The sequence below is a fragment of the Globicephala melas genome, chromosome 5 (assembly GCF_963455315.2).
Source record: "Globicephala melas chromosome 5, mGloMel1.2, whole genome shotgun sequence".
NCBI classification, from domain to species: domain Eukaryota; kingdom Metazoa; phylum Chordata; class Mammalia; order Artiodactyla; family Delphinidae; genus Globicephala; species Globicephala melas.
In genome coordinates this window covers 105,586,904-105,603,476 of record NC_083318.1, presented here as the reverse complement: position 1 = coordinate 105,603,476, position 16,573 = coordinate 105,586,904, and the positions used below count along the sequence as shown (strand labels likewise).

The 16,573-nt window shown below is 33.3% G+C and overlaps 1 protein-coding gene across 4 annotated transcripts in view; it reads right to left on the bottom strand.

The window, feature by feature from the left end:
- Positions 1 to 389: 389 nt before the first annotated feature.
- MAP9 (microtubule associated protein 9) overlaps positions 390 to 16,573 on the bottom strand; it is a 36,863-nt gene continuing 20,679 nt past the window's right edge. For 3 of the 4 annotated variants that reach the window (XM_060299653.1, XM_070045605.1, XM_060299657.1), the window contains 7 exons: positions 15,498 to 15,568; positions 14,314 to 14,479; positions 13,465 to 13,554; positions 11,588 to 11,749; positions 11,323 to 11,468; positions 11,001 to 11,133; positions 390 to 4,567 (listed from right to left, as the gene is read on the bottom strand). In XM_060299653.1, the coding sequence (XP_060155636.1) occupies positions 4,445 to 4,567; positions 11,001 to 11,133; positions 11,323 to 11,468; positions 11,588 to 11,749; positions 13,465 to 13,554; positions 14,314 to 14,479; positions 15,498 to 15,568 (891 nt within the window). In that variant the 3' untranslated portion in view covers positions 390 to 4,444. Of the gene's footprint in view, positions 4,587 to 11,000; positions 11,134 to 11,322; positions 11,469 to 11,587; positions 11,750 to 13,464; positions 13,555 to 14,313; positions 14,480 to 15,497; positions 15,569 to 16,573 lie in introns of all 4 variants that reach the window. The other variant, XM_060299654.2, reaches the window with a different exon arrangement.

The window sequence follows — 16,573 nt, the reverse complement described above, 5'->3', positions numbered from 1 at the left end:
GCATGGTAGAGCAACAGAGACACAGAGAAAATTAGAGGAGAAAAGAGAGGGAACTGTACCTCTACATTATTGACTCTCAGCTTAATTTCATGTATGGAGGAAAATGAACTAGAAAATAAAAACTGGAAGAAAACAAAATAATTATGATTGTCTTTGGGAAAAGACAATGTGGGTAATTTTTGCTATCTGCAATACTTACATTACCTTTGTAATTTGTGTAGTGTTTTAAGTAAAAAAGTTTTATATCCAAATTTTCAGTGATTTTTAGTAAGATATATCAACAAAATATGATTATTTCACCTTTAGCCCACAAATATAACTCATGCCATATTTTCTATCATTATGAAATACATTTGGGCACAGTCAATAAATAATATCACCCAATAAAATAAATCTTGTATGGTTCACTTTAATTAAACATTACATGAAAATATGCTACTAAAAAGCAGACATTAAACACATCTCCTAAAATAATTCTTAAAACATCCTAAATCTAATACCAAGGATTTAGTTGACCCAAGTTAACATTATACAACTATATGTAACACATGTTTCAAAATAACCAAATCACAGGAAATTTTAAAGTAAAAAGAATTCAGAGAAGTCTTCAGTTAAATGTTACATAGTATTCATTATTTCTGTCAGCCAATGTACCTAGGAAGCAGGATAACTGATAGTACCTTTGCTTTGTGTAGAATGGAGGCATATGGGTTTAAATACTTTTTGATAGAGCACTATTGAAAGCAGAGTCAAAATTAAATCAGGAAAATGTGTTTTCTGTATTAGTTTATTCTTGGGAGCTATTTTGACAAACATCAATTTCTCCTATTTTGTAAAATTCTTTTTCTCTACTGTATCTTAGCCCATGACTCAGGATTTTAAAAATGTCAGTATTTCCCCACATTTTCAGTGACAGTGTAGGTGCACAAACAGCTCTGATCTGGTGGACAGTTATGGAGAAGGCCGTGAAAGAGCAAGGGCACATCTGAGAGGATAAAAATCAATGACATTAATAATAACCACAATTACAAGAGTTAGTGCAAAACTTTTATCAGATTATCAAAATTGTGGAATGGTGGACAGTCTACAGCTGGGAAACCTGATACCTGAGTTGTTACTCTAGATTTCTTATAGTCATTTGTGTGAGCGTGAGCAAGTCAGAGGCTTTGGAAATCAGTTTCTTCAATTTAGAAATAAGTCTGGGCCAGGCTTATTAAAATTCCTTTCAGATTCACAGTTATATCACTCTAAGGTACATATACCTTTGGACACCTAACTACTATCAGGTACTGCTTTGGCAACATGAAAAATATCAGTTTCAATACTATATAAAACAATAAATGAACTACTAACATTTTCAAAATGTGGTACAATACAAACCACTGGAATATTGTTATCCCTGAACAGTTCTTATTTTCTTACATTAAGAAAATTTTAACCTCCTACTGATCTAAAATGCCATAATGTTTCTTTTTATTTATGTCACTAATTTTCTTGGTTATTATGAAGCTTCATTTCTGAATAAAATTTTATTTTTTAGTATTATTATTTAAGTTTCTAGGGAAATTATTCTCAGTAATGTTTTAAAATATTCATTAAATTCCTATTTACTTTAAATGTCAGCATTCTTTAAGTGCTCAATACAGTTTACACAACTAGAAGTTTAATCTGAAAATCTATAGGCTTTTAGTGTCTTTCATTTGAATTAACATTCCCTCATAATAAAAACTTAATGAAAGTTAATGATATTGATATCTGATAATTTCTAAAGAAATATGGGGAAAGCATACACTTTAAATAGACAAATACATTCAGGAGAATATTACCTGGCTTGATTCTCCCCTTTGGATCTCAGAAAGTAAATAGCACTGTATTTTCATCCAGCTCTGAGAACTCAGCTTTATTTCTGCTATAGGCAAAGAGGTGATTTCATTCAACTAGACAATTCAATCAGCACAGCTTGCTGTAAACAGGAAATAATATATTATTTAGCGTAGCAAGATGAAAATCCCATTTGAGGGAAATGACTTGCTGGGTCTTTGCAAACACCTCAATTTCCCTTTTCATTGACCTCACAAGCAATGCTAAGGAATTAGTATTTAGATTTCTTTTTAGAAGGTCCCAAACGCAGGTCACCTCTATATTCTCTTTTGAGTGCTACAACCTAGACTGGTAGGGAAAGCAGAGATTTCTTCTTATATGCCAACCAAGTGAAATGTTAACTCATCATTATCAGCCTCATCCATGTTAACCTTCTCACAAACATGAGGTGGGGAAACAAACGGCTCAAGGTAGGAAGTAAGTGAAAACAATGAACATTTATTAAGTCTTTTCTTATGTGCCATATTCTTTATATTAATTAACTAACTTCAATTCTCACAACTCAGAGGTGATAACAGTTAATCCACTATGCATGATAAATTAGAAGAAAATGTTCAGAATGCTTAAGTCAATATTTAATGTGAAATCTATGACACACACTTAAGATCTCACATTCATAAAAGTAGCTGTACATTTTTCTATTTTTCCTTCTACTTCCCTGGAATTTGCAAATATCTTTTAAGCCCTGAATAGAATTCAATACAATAAATACTTAATCTTTTCTGTTTGGTACTGTGGGGGACACACAAATGAACTAAGGGAGGCCCTAAATCCCATACTGATACTGCTGGTAATTAGTTCAATTTCATGACAGATTCTCCTAGTTCCAGTAGTATAAAAAGGCTTCCAGTTTTATTTATGAAATTTTTAAATTTATCTGTAGCACTATTGTGATCTTACAAAGTGATCCACGACACCTTTCTTACCTTGCACATCCCCTGCAGCAAGAAGGCTAATCCTCAGAGTGTGAAACCTCCCGAGTAACTGTCTGAAAGCCTAAGTTCCATAACCCGCTGGGTGCTCTGACATTCTAATACTAGACACGGGCATTTGACTAACTCCATAAATACTATGAATTATTTTTTTCATTTTGAAGATCTAATGAGGTTAACTGTTTCTAATAACAAACAGCTATTTCTTAAAGGGAAGATAATCTCTGGATAACAATACATGATTTTAGGATCTGAGAAGTAAAATGTGTTTTTAAGGTTGATATAATACAGAGGTCTTGACAGAATTTACAGTTCTCTGAGGTCACATGAGAGCATGAACATGAGCATCTGAATTCTAGAGGTAGAGAGACTTCATTAGCTCTAATCCCAGCTCAGTCACATGCTAAATGAGTGGCAAGTTCTTTGATTTCTCTGAGTCTCAGTATTTTTATCTGCAAAATGAAGCTAATAACACATACTCTGAATAGTTGTTGTAAAGATCAAAAATAATACTTGTAAAGATCTAGTAGAGAGGATACAACAGGTACTTCATAAATAGTAACTTTTTTCTCATCTATCATTGCATTGCATCATTGGCTGCAGTAGCATTTCAACTCTGAGAGCATATATTTGGTCTGTGATAAACTAGTTGACCAGTTCAAGTATGAGTCCGATTAATGAGGATATGCAGAGATCAAATAAATAGATTCTTTGCACATTTTCTACAAATTACCTTCCCATACAGCTGTCTTCTAAATATAAGGTAGATGACTCTGGATTAGCTAAGAGGACAAAAATTGCCATTATCATCTTTATGGCTTTAGTTTGGGAAATAAAAATAGTGATAATGACCTTGGACTCTTGTGGAATTTCCATAAGTAATGTATATAATTACCATGAAATGGACATCTTTTGATATCAATGAAATAGAAAAGTGAGATAGAATTTAGGAAGACACATTTCAGAGGTCTGCTCATTATAAAGCACCTATGACTGTCACTTACGCAAAAACAGATAAAGTATACTCATATTAAAATATATGGCAACATTCTTAAAGAAAATGCCTCAGTGATTGCATGATTCTACTGAACTACTGCCTCAGTTGACCAAAAGTCTAACTTGCACAGTGCAAATGCAACTACTTTGAGCTAAAGATTAGTTTTAGAAGAAATAATATTTGCATACTCCCCAGTGACCATTCATTTTAAAACCCGAATCTAGAGGTGCAATCATTCGCAAAATCAATTATATCTATGATTATGGTACCTAGATGGTTTTCTTTTTATATTGGAGAATAAACATACTAATAACATGCACAGGTTAGGGAAAGTGATCATGGATCATCAGACTATACAAATGATCAGGACATGATAAAGGGTTATGTATTTCAATGGTAAAAGCAATATGATTATTAGCTCTTCATTTGAAGCAGTTTATCTACAGTTCAAAAATGCTTTCAATGCTTTCACTGATTAAACTGTAAAGCATCTTTTTCATTGTTAGCAGAAGTGACCGGCATTTAATTAAAATAGACTCTTCTAACTATAAATAATTGAATTAATAGTTTTAAATTTAGTTTGGCTAAAATTGGTAAATTGATAAATAACTAAATAATGCAAGAATAAGAATTATCAAAACACTTTTGAGAACACAGTTCTGCTTGGAGGGCTCCATGGAGGAAGTGCCTCATTTTCAAGAAAGGGATGATGTTTCTTTTGTTTCCGTTCAATTCTTTCCTTCCTTTCTTTTTTTTCCTAAAGAGAAAATAGAAAACTATTTATATATAAATTTATATACAAATATGACCATTATTTTCAAATCAAGTTTCTTGCTGAAGAACAAAATAATCATTATAAGGTATTTAAATGTCATTTGCTAGCTTAATTGGTTATAAAGTAATAACAGCTAGGAAATATTGCTAATTTATGAGCATACTATCAATAGGTGTTAACGCACCACTTAATTTTTTAAATATTAAAAGTGATAATATTTAAAAAGAATTATGTAAAATAGGAAAAAAAGACCTGTAATCCCATAATTCAAAGAGAATAATTATTACAAGTTAGTGATGACTTTCTGAGAACAGAGTCTCAGAAATAAATTTACTGGGTGCAAAGGTTGAATATGTGATGGCAGCAGAGGATACTTCACAGTGTTTAAAAATATTTGAATATTGAGGTTCATGTTTCTTTGCTTGTTATTGAGCTTGAGTACGTTTTCATTTCTTTAGTGCTTTTGTGAAGTTTTTGCTCTGTTATTTGGCTCTTCTAACTGTATGGTTATTGGTGCTTGTAATTTTTAGCAATTTACATTTTCATATAATAAATATTATCCTTGCAGCATTTTATCTACATTTTTAGTCCTTAATTTTTTACCAAAAAATTAATAGTTCAACCATAGACAACTAAACTGTTTAAAGAGTAATATAGTCAAAATTTGTGTACCCACTACCTGCCTTTTGAAATAAAACATGACCAATACTTGTGCAGCCCTTGTACCCACTCCGTCACCACACCTGCTTTCTCTCCACCATCCAGAGATAACCATTACTGAATTTAGTGCTTATAGTTGCAGTGCATCCCTTAATACCTTTATCACACACACGTATTCATCCCCAAACAACAAATAATTTTGTTTTGCAGGTTTTTTGAGTTTTGCAGGTTTTTTGAGTTTATGCTAAAAGGTACCATGCTATATATTCTTTTGCATCTGTCTTTTATTTATGACCATATTTCTAAGATCCATCTATATGGAGCTGTAGCTCTAGTTCACTGATGCACAGAATTCCAGTATATCAACATATCACAGTTTACTAATCAATTTTGGTGTTGAAGACATGATGTTCTAATGTTTTTTCCACACAAAGACAATGCTGCTGTAAATATATCCCTGTTTGATTCCTTGTGCTTATAAGCCAAGATTTTCTCTCCAAGTATATGCCTAGGAGTGAAATTGCCAGTTTGTAGGGTATGAATATGTTCGACTTTGCTGGACAATAATGATTTATTCTCCAAAGTTGTAGGAAATTACCCTCCAGCCAGCAAATATACTGATTTTTTATTATTAATATGCTGTATTCTATTGTTTGGCATTTTATATTTAATGTTTAAATCTTCTGAAGTTTGTATTGCAGTAAAGTAATTGTTTGAAGTGATTTTATATCCAAATGTCACAAATAATCCCAATTGTTATTGCCTCACATCCATTAATTTGTGTTCCTTTATTATATAGTACATCCTTACAGGTAACAGGTTCTGAAGCTATTATTCTACTTGTACTATACTATAATTTGTGCTCATTCATTCAGTGTTAAGCACTGAGATCTTACTCTGGGTCAAGCAGTATACAGGGAGCCATGTATGAAGTGATTATAAAATACAAACACACAGGTTACTGTTCCTGTCCCTTAGGGAACTTTCAAAATAGATGGTTAATAAACAAGTACATAAACAACAGATAATTCCAAATTGTGTGAAATTCTATGAAACATATAAATAAGCTGTTGTGATTGATAAAAAATGAAAGGAAGTACTTACTTTCAAAGAAAAGTGGATTCAGGGAAAGTCACTTTGAGACATGATGGGTAAGAGGAGCCACTGGTGATGTGCACTGAGGGGAGGGCACCCCACGCAGACAGAAGAGTGTGTGTGAGGACTCTGACAAGTGGGGAAAACTTGGGATGGGAGAGGAAGCCAGAGAGCCAGTGTGAATAAAGCCTGGCGGGAGATGGGAGCGGGGTCCAGATGAGAATGACAAGGTATACGTGTAAGATCAGGCGGGGCCTGACAGGCCATAGTAACATTTAGAACACAGGTTTGAAAAAAAAAAAAGAGCTGTCAACAGGTGATTTGGAGAAGAAAGGCAGAATGCTGAGAGGTAAACCGGGGAACATGGCAGCAGAGGAGGAGAAAGCTCAAGTGGAAGAGGAAATCGACTGTGCAGAATGCCCAGAGGTCTAGGAAACAGGGCAGAAAAGAATACATACTATAGTCTAGATGCTCTGGCAAAATCGTAACTCTCAAAGTTTAGTTTAGTTTCAGAAAAGGGATAAGATGGGGGTTTACTGAGGATGAAAAGGATATGAAGAACTAAGGAAGTGTAAACAAACTTTCCAGAAGTTTAGCTATTAAAAAAGATGAGGATCATAGCTGGAGGGAAATGAAGAATTAAGAGAGTTTATTTTTATTAAGATTACTTATCCTGAGACTTGATGGGAATAATCCAGGAGGGTAGAAGAATGCAGATTCACAGGAGAGTGAAATGGTAAATTCATATTTCATTGCTTGATTGGTACAGTCCTGCTTCATATTATTTTGAAAATATTATCTTCCATCGTCTCACATTTTTATTATACCAGGTGAATTTTAGAACCATTTCGTTTCCCTGCTATACTCCCTTCCAAGAAATGACTGAGTATCTGAGGATTAATATGAAATCTAAACAATGATCTAGGAATACCTGAAATGTTAATAGCATTTGGCCTTTCATTCTGCAGCTTGGACTGTCTCTCCATTTCTTCAAGTTTCTGCTAAAACTATAAAGTTTAGTGGTTTCCTTGTATTCCAAAGAGCAGTGGTGTCACGGAACACTTGGACAACCCTGCCTCTGCAGGCTGAATGGCTTGGGAGGAGTGGTATTTTGGTAAATTATTAGGTGTCTATGCTTCTTTCATCAGTACATAAATGGAATTGATAATATCACAAGAAGAATATGGTAATGTAAGGTTCCATTAACATGTAATTATTCACATACAACAGAAGGATTGAAGAGAGGTGTGAAATTTTCTTTTTGTCTTAACATTTTGCTCTTCGTCATGAGAATGTTTTCATCTTTGTTATTTCTAATAAACAGAGAACCTCCTTTCAGAATCCTGAGAAAATAAAAGCTGTAATTGGACCACGGTCAATCATCTTATTACTTTAGAGAGAGGCAGGCCCTCTAGCTAGGTGAGAGAAAAGCAGTGACCATGCTGTGTCCTCAGAAACTGACTGAGAAAACCTCACTGTCCATTCCATTTAAGATAGGGAGAGAGAGGAACTGGAAGCAACCTTGAGTTTGCTGGCAGGTGCTAAAAAGTTAGGGCAGAAAATAGGCAATTAATTATCAACCTTAATGTCAATTTACATGAATCAATGTTATCTTGAGTAATAATTAAAAGAGGTTTCTTAAAAAGTCCTCCTGTCTGTTGTTTGTTGGGGTCTGAATCTTTTGCTTATTTTCTTATTAAAGGTAACTAAGAATTAATCTGGGAACCAGCTTGAAGAAGCATCTTACCTGATCTTTGGCTACAAGTTTCACTTAAAACAGTGACCCATCAATTGCTCACTCCCCAAACTAGGTTGTACATCAAAATTTTGAGATGTTACTTTACATGAAAATTGAAGTAATTAGCTCTTCTGTATAGGGGTATTTTTCCATTCTCTCTGCAAACAAATTTCAATAAGAAATTGGTAAGATGGGGAACAGAGCTGTAACATGTTGTACATGGATTTTTTTTTTTAGGTAGAGCTGTATTGTAGGGATATATTGTATACCAAAACAAGTTACTTTGTCTTAGGTCTTTGATGAGTTTTTATTTTCCAGAGGATTGATTAGAATGAGAAAGTGACTAACCACTGTAATAAAACATTGTGTACCTAACTATGACTTAGTCACTAAGGAAATTATATCTCATTTTCAAGACAATGTGAAAATAAAACTGAAAATTGAAACATTTACATTCAGTTACTACTCTAAAAGATACTAGCAGAATTAGCATACGTCTCCTTAATATAAGAAGATTTTAAATTTTTCTTAGAACAAAGCATTATTTAAGAGTTTAATCTAAGGAAATCATCATAGAACACTACTATCCTCATTCAAACGACTGAACCAATTTTGATCGCCTTATTACTGTTTATCTGCATGTATTTAGCATTATAGCAGTAGTAAAGTCAACACATAAACAACAATAAATTCTGTTGGTATTTTTATTAGGATTGCATTAAATTTGTAAATTATTTCAGGGAAAACTGACATCTTTATAGCATCATTATAAGATTGTTTCTATACAAGGACAGTTTTGTTCTAATTTCTCAGGTATTCATTTGTGTCCTTCAGAAGTTTTCTCTATATTGGTATTGCACATTTCCTAAGTTTATTCCTAAGTGTTGCATCTTTTTATCCTATCTTTAAATAGCCTGCTTTGGGTCCTGTGTGTGTCTCTAGCTACTACTGATTCTAAAATTTGTGTGGAAAAAAACCCCCCAAGAATATTCAGAAATACATTGAATGAAGAGTTATGAAGGGAGATTAATCCAAACATATATGAAAATATATAAAGTCCTGATGATGAAACAGTGTTGTACTGGAGTATGTACAGTGAGATTGACCAATGGAACAGAAAGTTAAGAAATAAACAGACCTGAAAATATGGGAATGATCTAATGTATCATATAATAAAGGCAGTACCTCAAATCAGTGGGTAAAAGATATGCTGTTTTATGAAAGATGCATTTGGAAAAAATAAAGATGGAATCATATTTCCCATCATACACTAGGATAAATTCTAAGTGGAGCAAATGTTAAAATGTTAAATATAAAATCATAAAGTTATTCAAAGAAAAATGGGAGCCTAAGTTTTGGAGGAAGTCCTTTCAACTACACCTGAAAATCAGAAGCCATAAAAAAAGACTGATAGATTTGACACCTGAAAATAAAATAAAATTCTTCATGGAATAAAATGATATAAGACTTCCCTGGTGGCACAGTGGTTAAGAATCCACCTGCCAATGCAGAGGACACGGGTTTGAGCCCTGGTCCAGGAAGATCCCACATGCTGCAGAGCAACTAAGCCCATGTGCCACAACTACTGAGCCTGTTCTCTAAAACCCGTGAGCAAGAACTACTGAGCCCGCGTGCCACAACTACTAAAGCCCATGCACCCTAGAGCCCATGCTTCACAACAAGAGAAGCCACTGCTATGAGAAGCCCACACATCACAATGAAGAGTAGCCCCTGCTTGCCGCAACTAGAGAAAGCCTGTGTGCACAGGCGAAGACCCAATACAGCCAAAAATAAATAATAAATAAATAAATTTACTAAAATAATGATATAAGCAAAGTTGAGAGACCAACAATACAATGGGAAAAAATTTGTAACTCATATCAGAAATGGTAGGCTAATTTCCCTAGTACATAAAAAAGCTTCCAGAAATCAGTAAGAAAAAGACCAATGAAAAAATGTTGTTTATGAACTGACACTTTACAGGAAAAATAATATAAATTATCCTCACACAAATGAAAGGATACTCAAGCTCAATCCTAACCAGAGAAATGCAAATAAAAAAATACTCTGGATGACATTTTTTTAACTTGCTGATAGACATGAATTCAAAAAAGTTTGATAAGAAACCCTACTGGACCCTAAGCCCTGTGGAGAAATTCTGCACTTTTTGATTGCTGAACATGTGAACGTGTTAACTATTCACATAAAGTACTTATGCATCTGAAATGTATTACTTATTTACTTATTCAAAAATAAATGAATAAAATATATATTTATATTGATATTTTAAAACAGAAAACAGTATTTTGCTTGCCATCACTGAAAAGTAACTATAAACGTAAGTACATTGAAACAAAGAATATAAAGTCCTGCTAGATATCATTTCTCCCAACGTTCATACTTGATTGCTTTCATTAAAAAAACACTTAAATAAGACCTTCTCCTCGAGGTCATCAGAAAGATCAAAAGAAAATAAAAAATGGAATAACTTTCTCATTAAATACAATTTTACTGTGTGTCAGGACCAAGTTCCACCTAAATTAACCTGGTATACCTTCAGTAATACACTTGTCAGTACACTTTTTTATAATTTTAGGTAGGAGAATCATTGCAAAGGACGCATGGGCATGACTGGTAAGTGACTAAATGTGGGGATGCAGGTAAGGAACATTATTATGACTAAAGTTTTAAGCCTGAGTGTTTTAAGGAATAGTAGAATCATTAATAGAAATGAGTAGATCAAATAAATTATGATATATGTAGGAGAGAATGAATTCAACAAGGTAGCTTCCAGGTAGAAATGGTCAGTAGGCATGGGACAAAAGTCAGGGACAGAAAAGGGACAGAAAAGTCAGAACAAGGGACAGAAAAGTCAGAACAAGTACGTTTAAAAGACACAATGCATTAACAAATAACACCTACCAGCCATTTTTCATATTCTTCAAGAGCTTGTTTATCTTTATCTTTTTTCTCAGCTCTTTTCAGTTCTTCTTTTCTTTTCTCATTTATTTTCTCTTTTTCCTTTTCCTTGAAAACAGCTTCCTTTTTTTCATTCCTATGTAGGATAGTCAAAACACTGGCAAGTTAAAGGAGAATATATAATAAAGATTCCCTAATGTGTCTTTGCAATAATGAGACAATAATGAGACTAAGTGCATTAGTAACATTCAAGTAAATGAATTTTAGAAAAGCCTAAAGTGTTACTAATTTAAGATCTATCAAAACATTCATTATTTTGGATTACCATTTTTCAATAGCAGTTACGTTATCTTTCCTTTTCTCAGCAACAGTTTCTTCCTCTTTCTGTTTCTTTGCTCTTTCATATTCTTTCTCTTTTTTACTTTTCTCTTTAAGATATTCCATCTTTTTCTCTTTCCATTTTTCAAAAGACTGAAAAAGTTCAGAGTTACTCTTATTTAATGTGAATATAATAAAATAGTAAAACCACAGTTAATCATTAATTTTCAAATATTTTAAAAATAATTAAGATAGTCAAAACCATTGCATACTTGCAGTGCTTCTCTTTTTCTCACAGCATTTTCTTCTTCAGTTTTCTTCTTGGTTTTTTCCTCAAGCCTTTTTTTTGCAGCTACCTTCTTTGCTTCCTTTTCTTTCATGGCTTTCCAGGCCTCAAATGATGCTAAGGCTTCTTCTCTCTTAGCAGCTCTTTTCTATTTTGGAAAAATAATAGACAGTAATATGTATATGTATAAATAGACAAATATAGATAGATATAGATATACATACATTCATTTTTTTTAATTCCCTTCATATTCATCAAATTAGGTTTCAAAGCAATCTATTTAAAATAGATTTAGAGAAGTTAATTGATAAAGAATGTTATCTGAATTATTCACTGCATTTTAAAATGTCCTTTCTTAAACATTTATCAGATATTGATCTACTACCATGTATGGGAAGGAATTTTTTTTGGAAGTACACTGAACAAATGCTATGAAAATAAACTGTAAAAGGCTAATTGGTACTGCAAAGTGCTCATAATGCAATATTGCACTAAAAGAAAAATATCAGGAAAGTTACAGGCCAGAAAGATAAAGTTATATACTTTACCTTTCTGGCCTGTAACTTTCCTGATATTTTAACTTTAACTTCACCTTTCTGTCCTGTCAGAGTAAGGTAAATTGGTCAAGTCACACAGTAAACTACAGATCTGTGCTTTAACCCTGAGTTTTGACTGACATCAGAGCATAAAATTCTTACTGCATAAACATATCCCAAGTGTTGAAAACATGTGCCAGATTAGAAAATATGTAGGTGAACATATAGCAAGTATGTTATTACTTTACTTACTTCAATCCAATCCCATAATATTCTATGTTTGCCTTATAATATTGCTTAGCATTAAATGATATAAAGCTTTATTATAGAGATAACATAATTTAGAAGTAAAAGTATGAGCTCCCTCACTGAGTTGTGAAGAGCAAATGAGGTGTCTGGCGCTGACTGTGGCAGATAATGCTGCAAAGGCAGTGCCAGTGTCCAGGCATGTCCCCTGCAGGGCTGCTCCACACAGTGCTGTGCACTGGGGAAATATGTTTCTATCCATGGTAGTATTAAAAGCACAATGGGGGCTTCCCTGGTGGCGCAGTGGTTGAGAGTCCGCCTGCCGATGCAGGGGACGCGGGTTCGTGCCCCGGTCCGGGAAGATCCCACATGCCGCGGAGCGGCTGGGCCCGTGAGCCATAGCTGCTGAGCCTGCGCGTCCGGAGCCTGTGCTCTGCAACGGGAGAGGCCACAACAGTGAGAGGCCCGCATACCGCAAAAAAAAAAAAAAGCACAATGAAGGGTTGTTTTTTTTTCTTTTGTTTTTTTCAGGGATTTTACTTTAGAAGATGGGAAAGAACTGGAGCATGTTGTAGGAAGGAGTTAGAGGCAGAAGGTGAAGTACAGGAGAGACTGAAATGAGAGCCCAGCTCCAGTCAGTGGGAAGGATAGGGGCAAATACTCAGGTAGAGGCTGGTCTTGAAGATACATACAAAACTCAAGATAGAAAAGGGGAAAACTGAAGGTTAATGTCTGATGACCCTTTATATTCCTGGCTAAGTTGTAATATCAAAGTCAATTTTTAATAATGAAATAGGTACATGGTCACAAGAAAAAATAAGTTCATAATCAGTAGTGCCAAAGCAATTGCTCACATATAAATAATAAAAATCTCTGTGTATCCATGTTTTCATGTAAAACAGTTATATTTATATCAAACTAAAAATGTATAAAGTACCAGAGAAATAAAATCAGAAATCAATTCTTTTATATACAATTTATTTCACCATTTAAAAAACAGTTGATTTAAAAATATTAAACATTCAGACTATTTTACTGACTTAAAAATCCAGAATATTTTTTACTTCTATATTCAGAATACCTGTTCATTTTGAATCCTTAAGTTTTCACTTTCGATTCTTTTAATTCTGTGCATTTCATGTAAATAAACATTTTTCTTTTCTAACCACTCCTGTGGGAACAAGAAAAAGGCTATATGATATTCAAAGTTTTGCAAATGAATTAGAATTCTTATTTCTGAATATATGATTAAAACTTTAAAAAAGCAAAACATAAAACTTACAGATTTTATATGTACTAGTATCATTCTTTTTCTGATAATATTCTAATATGTAAAGATGAGCAAGAATTAAGAAAATCATGTGTATATGATTTATATATGTGTAATATAATGTGTAATGTAATGACTACATATATTAACATTTTTCTCTGAAATTCACATGGACAATGTTCCAAAGTGTACTATATTCTGTACAAAAAATAAGACAAAAAAAAAAAAGACTTCTTTTTTGGAATTGTGAAAAAATTAGGACAGCTTTCTTCTATGTAAGTTTAACTCAAATACAGAAAGTCTCAGGAAAGAAAAAAAATTAAAACTCTTTTTGTTCATAACTATATAAACTTAAAGGAGAAAAAGTATAGAACATAGGTGTACCTCAACTACATTTTGCTTTTGCTGTATTTTTATCAATTGCCATGGCATATTCTCTTTCTTTAAAAACAACTATGATCAGTTAAACAAAGCTTAGAAGGAGATAATTTAGTATATATATATTAAAAAAAAACAGCTTTGGATTGTTCAGGTATTATAAAGGAAATAAATTAAACATTAAATCATCATCTCTGACAGGGTCATTTTACTTCCTGATAAACAAACCTTATGTAAGTGATTAATTCTTCTAATTTTTTTAAAAAATATTTTCCTTTTTACCTGATAAACAGCTGCCCTTATGTTATCTGCTCTGTCAGGTTCTGTGCTCTGTTTCTGTGAGGGCTTTTGGTCCAAGACTCTCAAAGTCCCTAAATAGTGAGAAGTGGGAACTGTCAACGGAGTTCTCCTTAGAGAACCAGGTTTCCTTAACTCAGAGGTCACTAATCTGAAAAGATCCAAATGAATCAAGATAAACTATTACAACTGCACTTGGTAGAAGACAGATTCATTAGATTTTGCAAATACTATATTTGAAAACTACATTATAATTTAATAAATTATAATTACTTTGAAAGTGATGTGTCCTTAGTATACAAAGACCCCTATTCAACCTAATTTAAATTTTATTACTTTAAGTTATATAGCTTCAATGCAATTTTTCTTTTAAGATTTTGTAATTAAAACATTTTTAACAAACATGGACTCAAGTTACATGGGAAAAGACAATATTAATAAGTAGGTTTTAATAGTTTCTTATGTTATTTTGCTACATAAACCATCTTAAATATAAAGTTAGACTAGTAACCTCTATTTCAGGGTTGGTGGGAAAATCTGGCCCCCCATCTATTCTGGTATATAAATTTTATTGCACCCTGGCTTTTTCATTTATTTGCATAATGCCAACAGTGTCTTCCCTGCTACAATAGCAGAACTGGGTAGTTACAACAGAGATCATATGGCTTACAAGACCTGACATATGTACTAACTCACAAATTTACAGAAAATGTTTGCTGACCCCTGTTATATTTGACTAATGATAATTTAAAAGATTCAGAAGGTTTTGAATAGCATTTATGAATTCTTATCATTTTAATAAACCAACTTAGTCCATAGAACCTCTAAGTTTAAAGTACAATTTTTCATGTGTTGGACAAAGACATTTAATAGAGAAGGTGAATGCTGGACTTCAGCTTTATTACCACTGTATATCTACTGTCTCAGGAAAAATAGGAGAAAGAAACTATATCCCAGGAGCAATGTAGAACATAGAGGATCCTTAATCAATTCCTTTTTATAAATGAATATATTCAACTAGAGGGATTTACCATGAAGTAACTACTTCATTCTTCTCATACGAAGAAAATTAAGTAACACCAAATGAAATTTACTGTACAGAAGTTAAACTAAAACTAGTTTTCTTGGAATGTAAACCCATAACTGAGGGAAAATGATAACTTTATTACCTGCCAGATGCGTTGGATGCTCTATTATTTGTTGACTTTTTACTCTTCATATTTCTATCTTGAATTATTTTCTATTAAATAGAAAAAGCCAAAGATGGATTACTCACTGTATCTATCACAGTTAGACTTAGAGGCCAATCTTCCAGTAAATCGATGTTTTTTAAGCATCTACTATGTGTCAAGTATAGCTGGCACCAGGAACAAATAAGGATATTACATTTTAGGGAGGTTGACTGGCAATAAACACGTAAACTAATGTCACTCATGAAGGAGATAAACTAGGGTCCAGTGACAGTGACAGAGTGGAGTTGACGAGCCACAATAATGAATTTGGTCAGGGAAGGCCTCCCTGAAGGCTCGACATCAGAGCTCAGACAAATGATGAATAACAAAGGGCCACATGATGTTCTATGGAGAGCTTGATAATTTTGAGAAACCAAAAAAGGTGAACGATGCTGAGGCACAGTGAATGGCAGGGAAAGCTGAGGAGTATAAGGTCCGGGAAGAATCGTATGAGATCTCCAGTGGTGAGGAGTCTGCTTTTTATTCCATGGGGAGAATCCAACAAAGAGACCTTAGAGGGGAATGATTAATCAGACTTCAGATCACTCAGTAGAGAGTAAGAATAAAGCCAAGGATTCATTCAAAAGAAATATGCTATAATCTTACTTGTTATATATAAATCACCTGTTCTAATTTAGAATTACCTCTGTTAAACATTTCTAAGACCTGTCTATAAATTCCAGAATACCCTTCGTCCTTTTAAGGAATAACTTTTCTACTTTACATGGACAGATGGGTGCTAATACTAAAGAGAGAGCAGATATAAACACATCCCTAACTTGGCATTAGAGCTTTTTCCTAAGGAAACTGGTTAAGGACAATATACCTGGAATGTGGCTTAATGAACCTTCTCCATAAAATTTAATAAAAACTTAATACTCTGTTTATAAAAGTCCTGTTCAACCACAAGTTTTCAGCTGTTATCTTCCCTAGTAATAAGTATACATAGCCACCAATTAACTGCAGGAGAAACTGCATAAAGAAAATTTAGGAGAAATAGGGCTTCCCTGGTG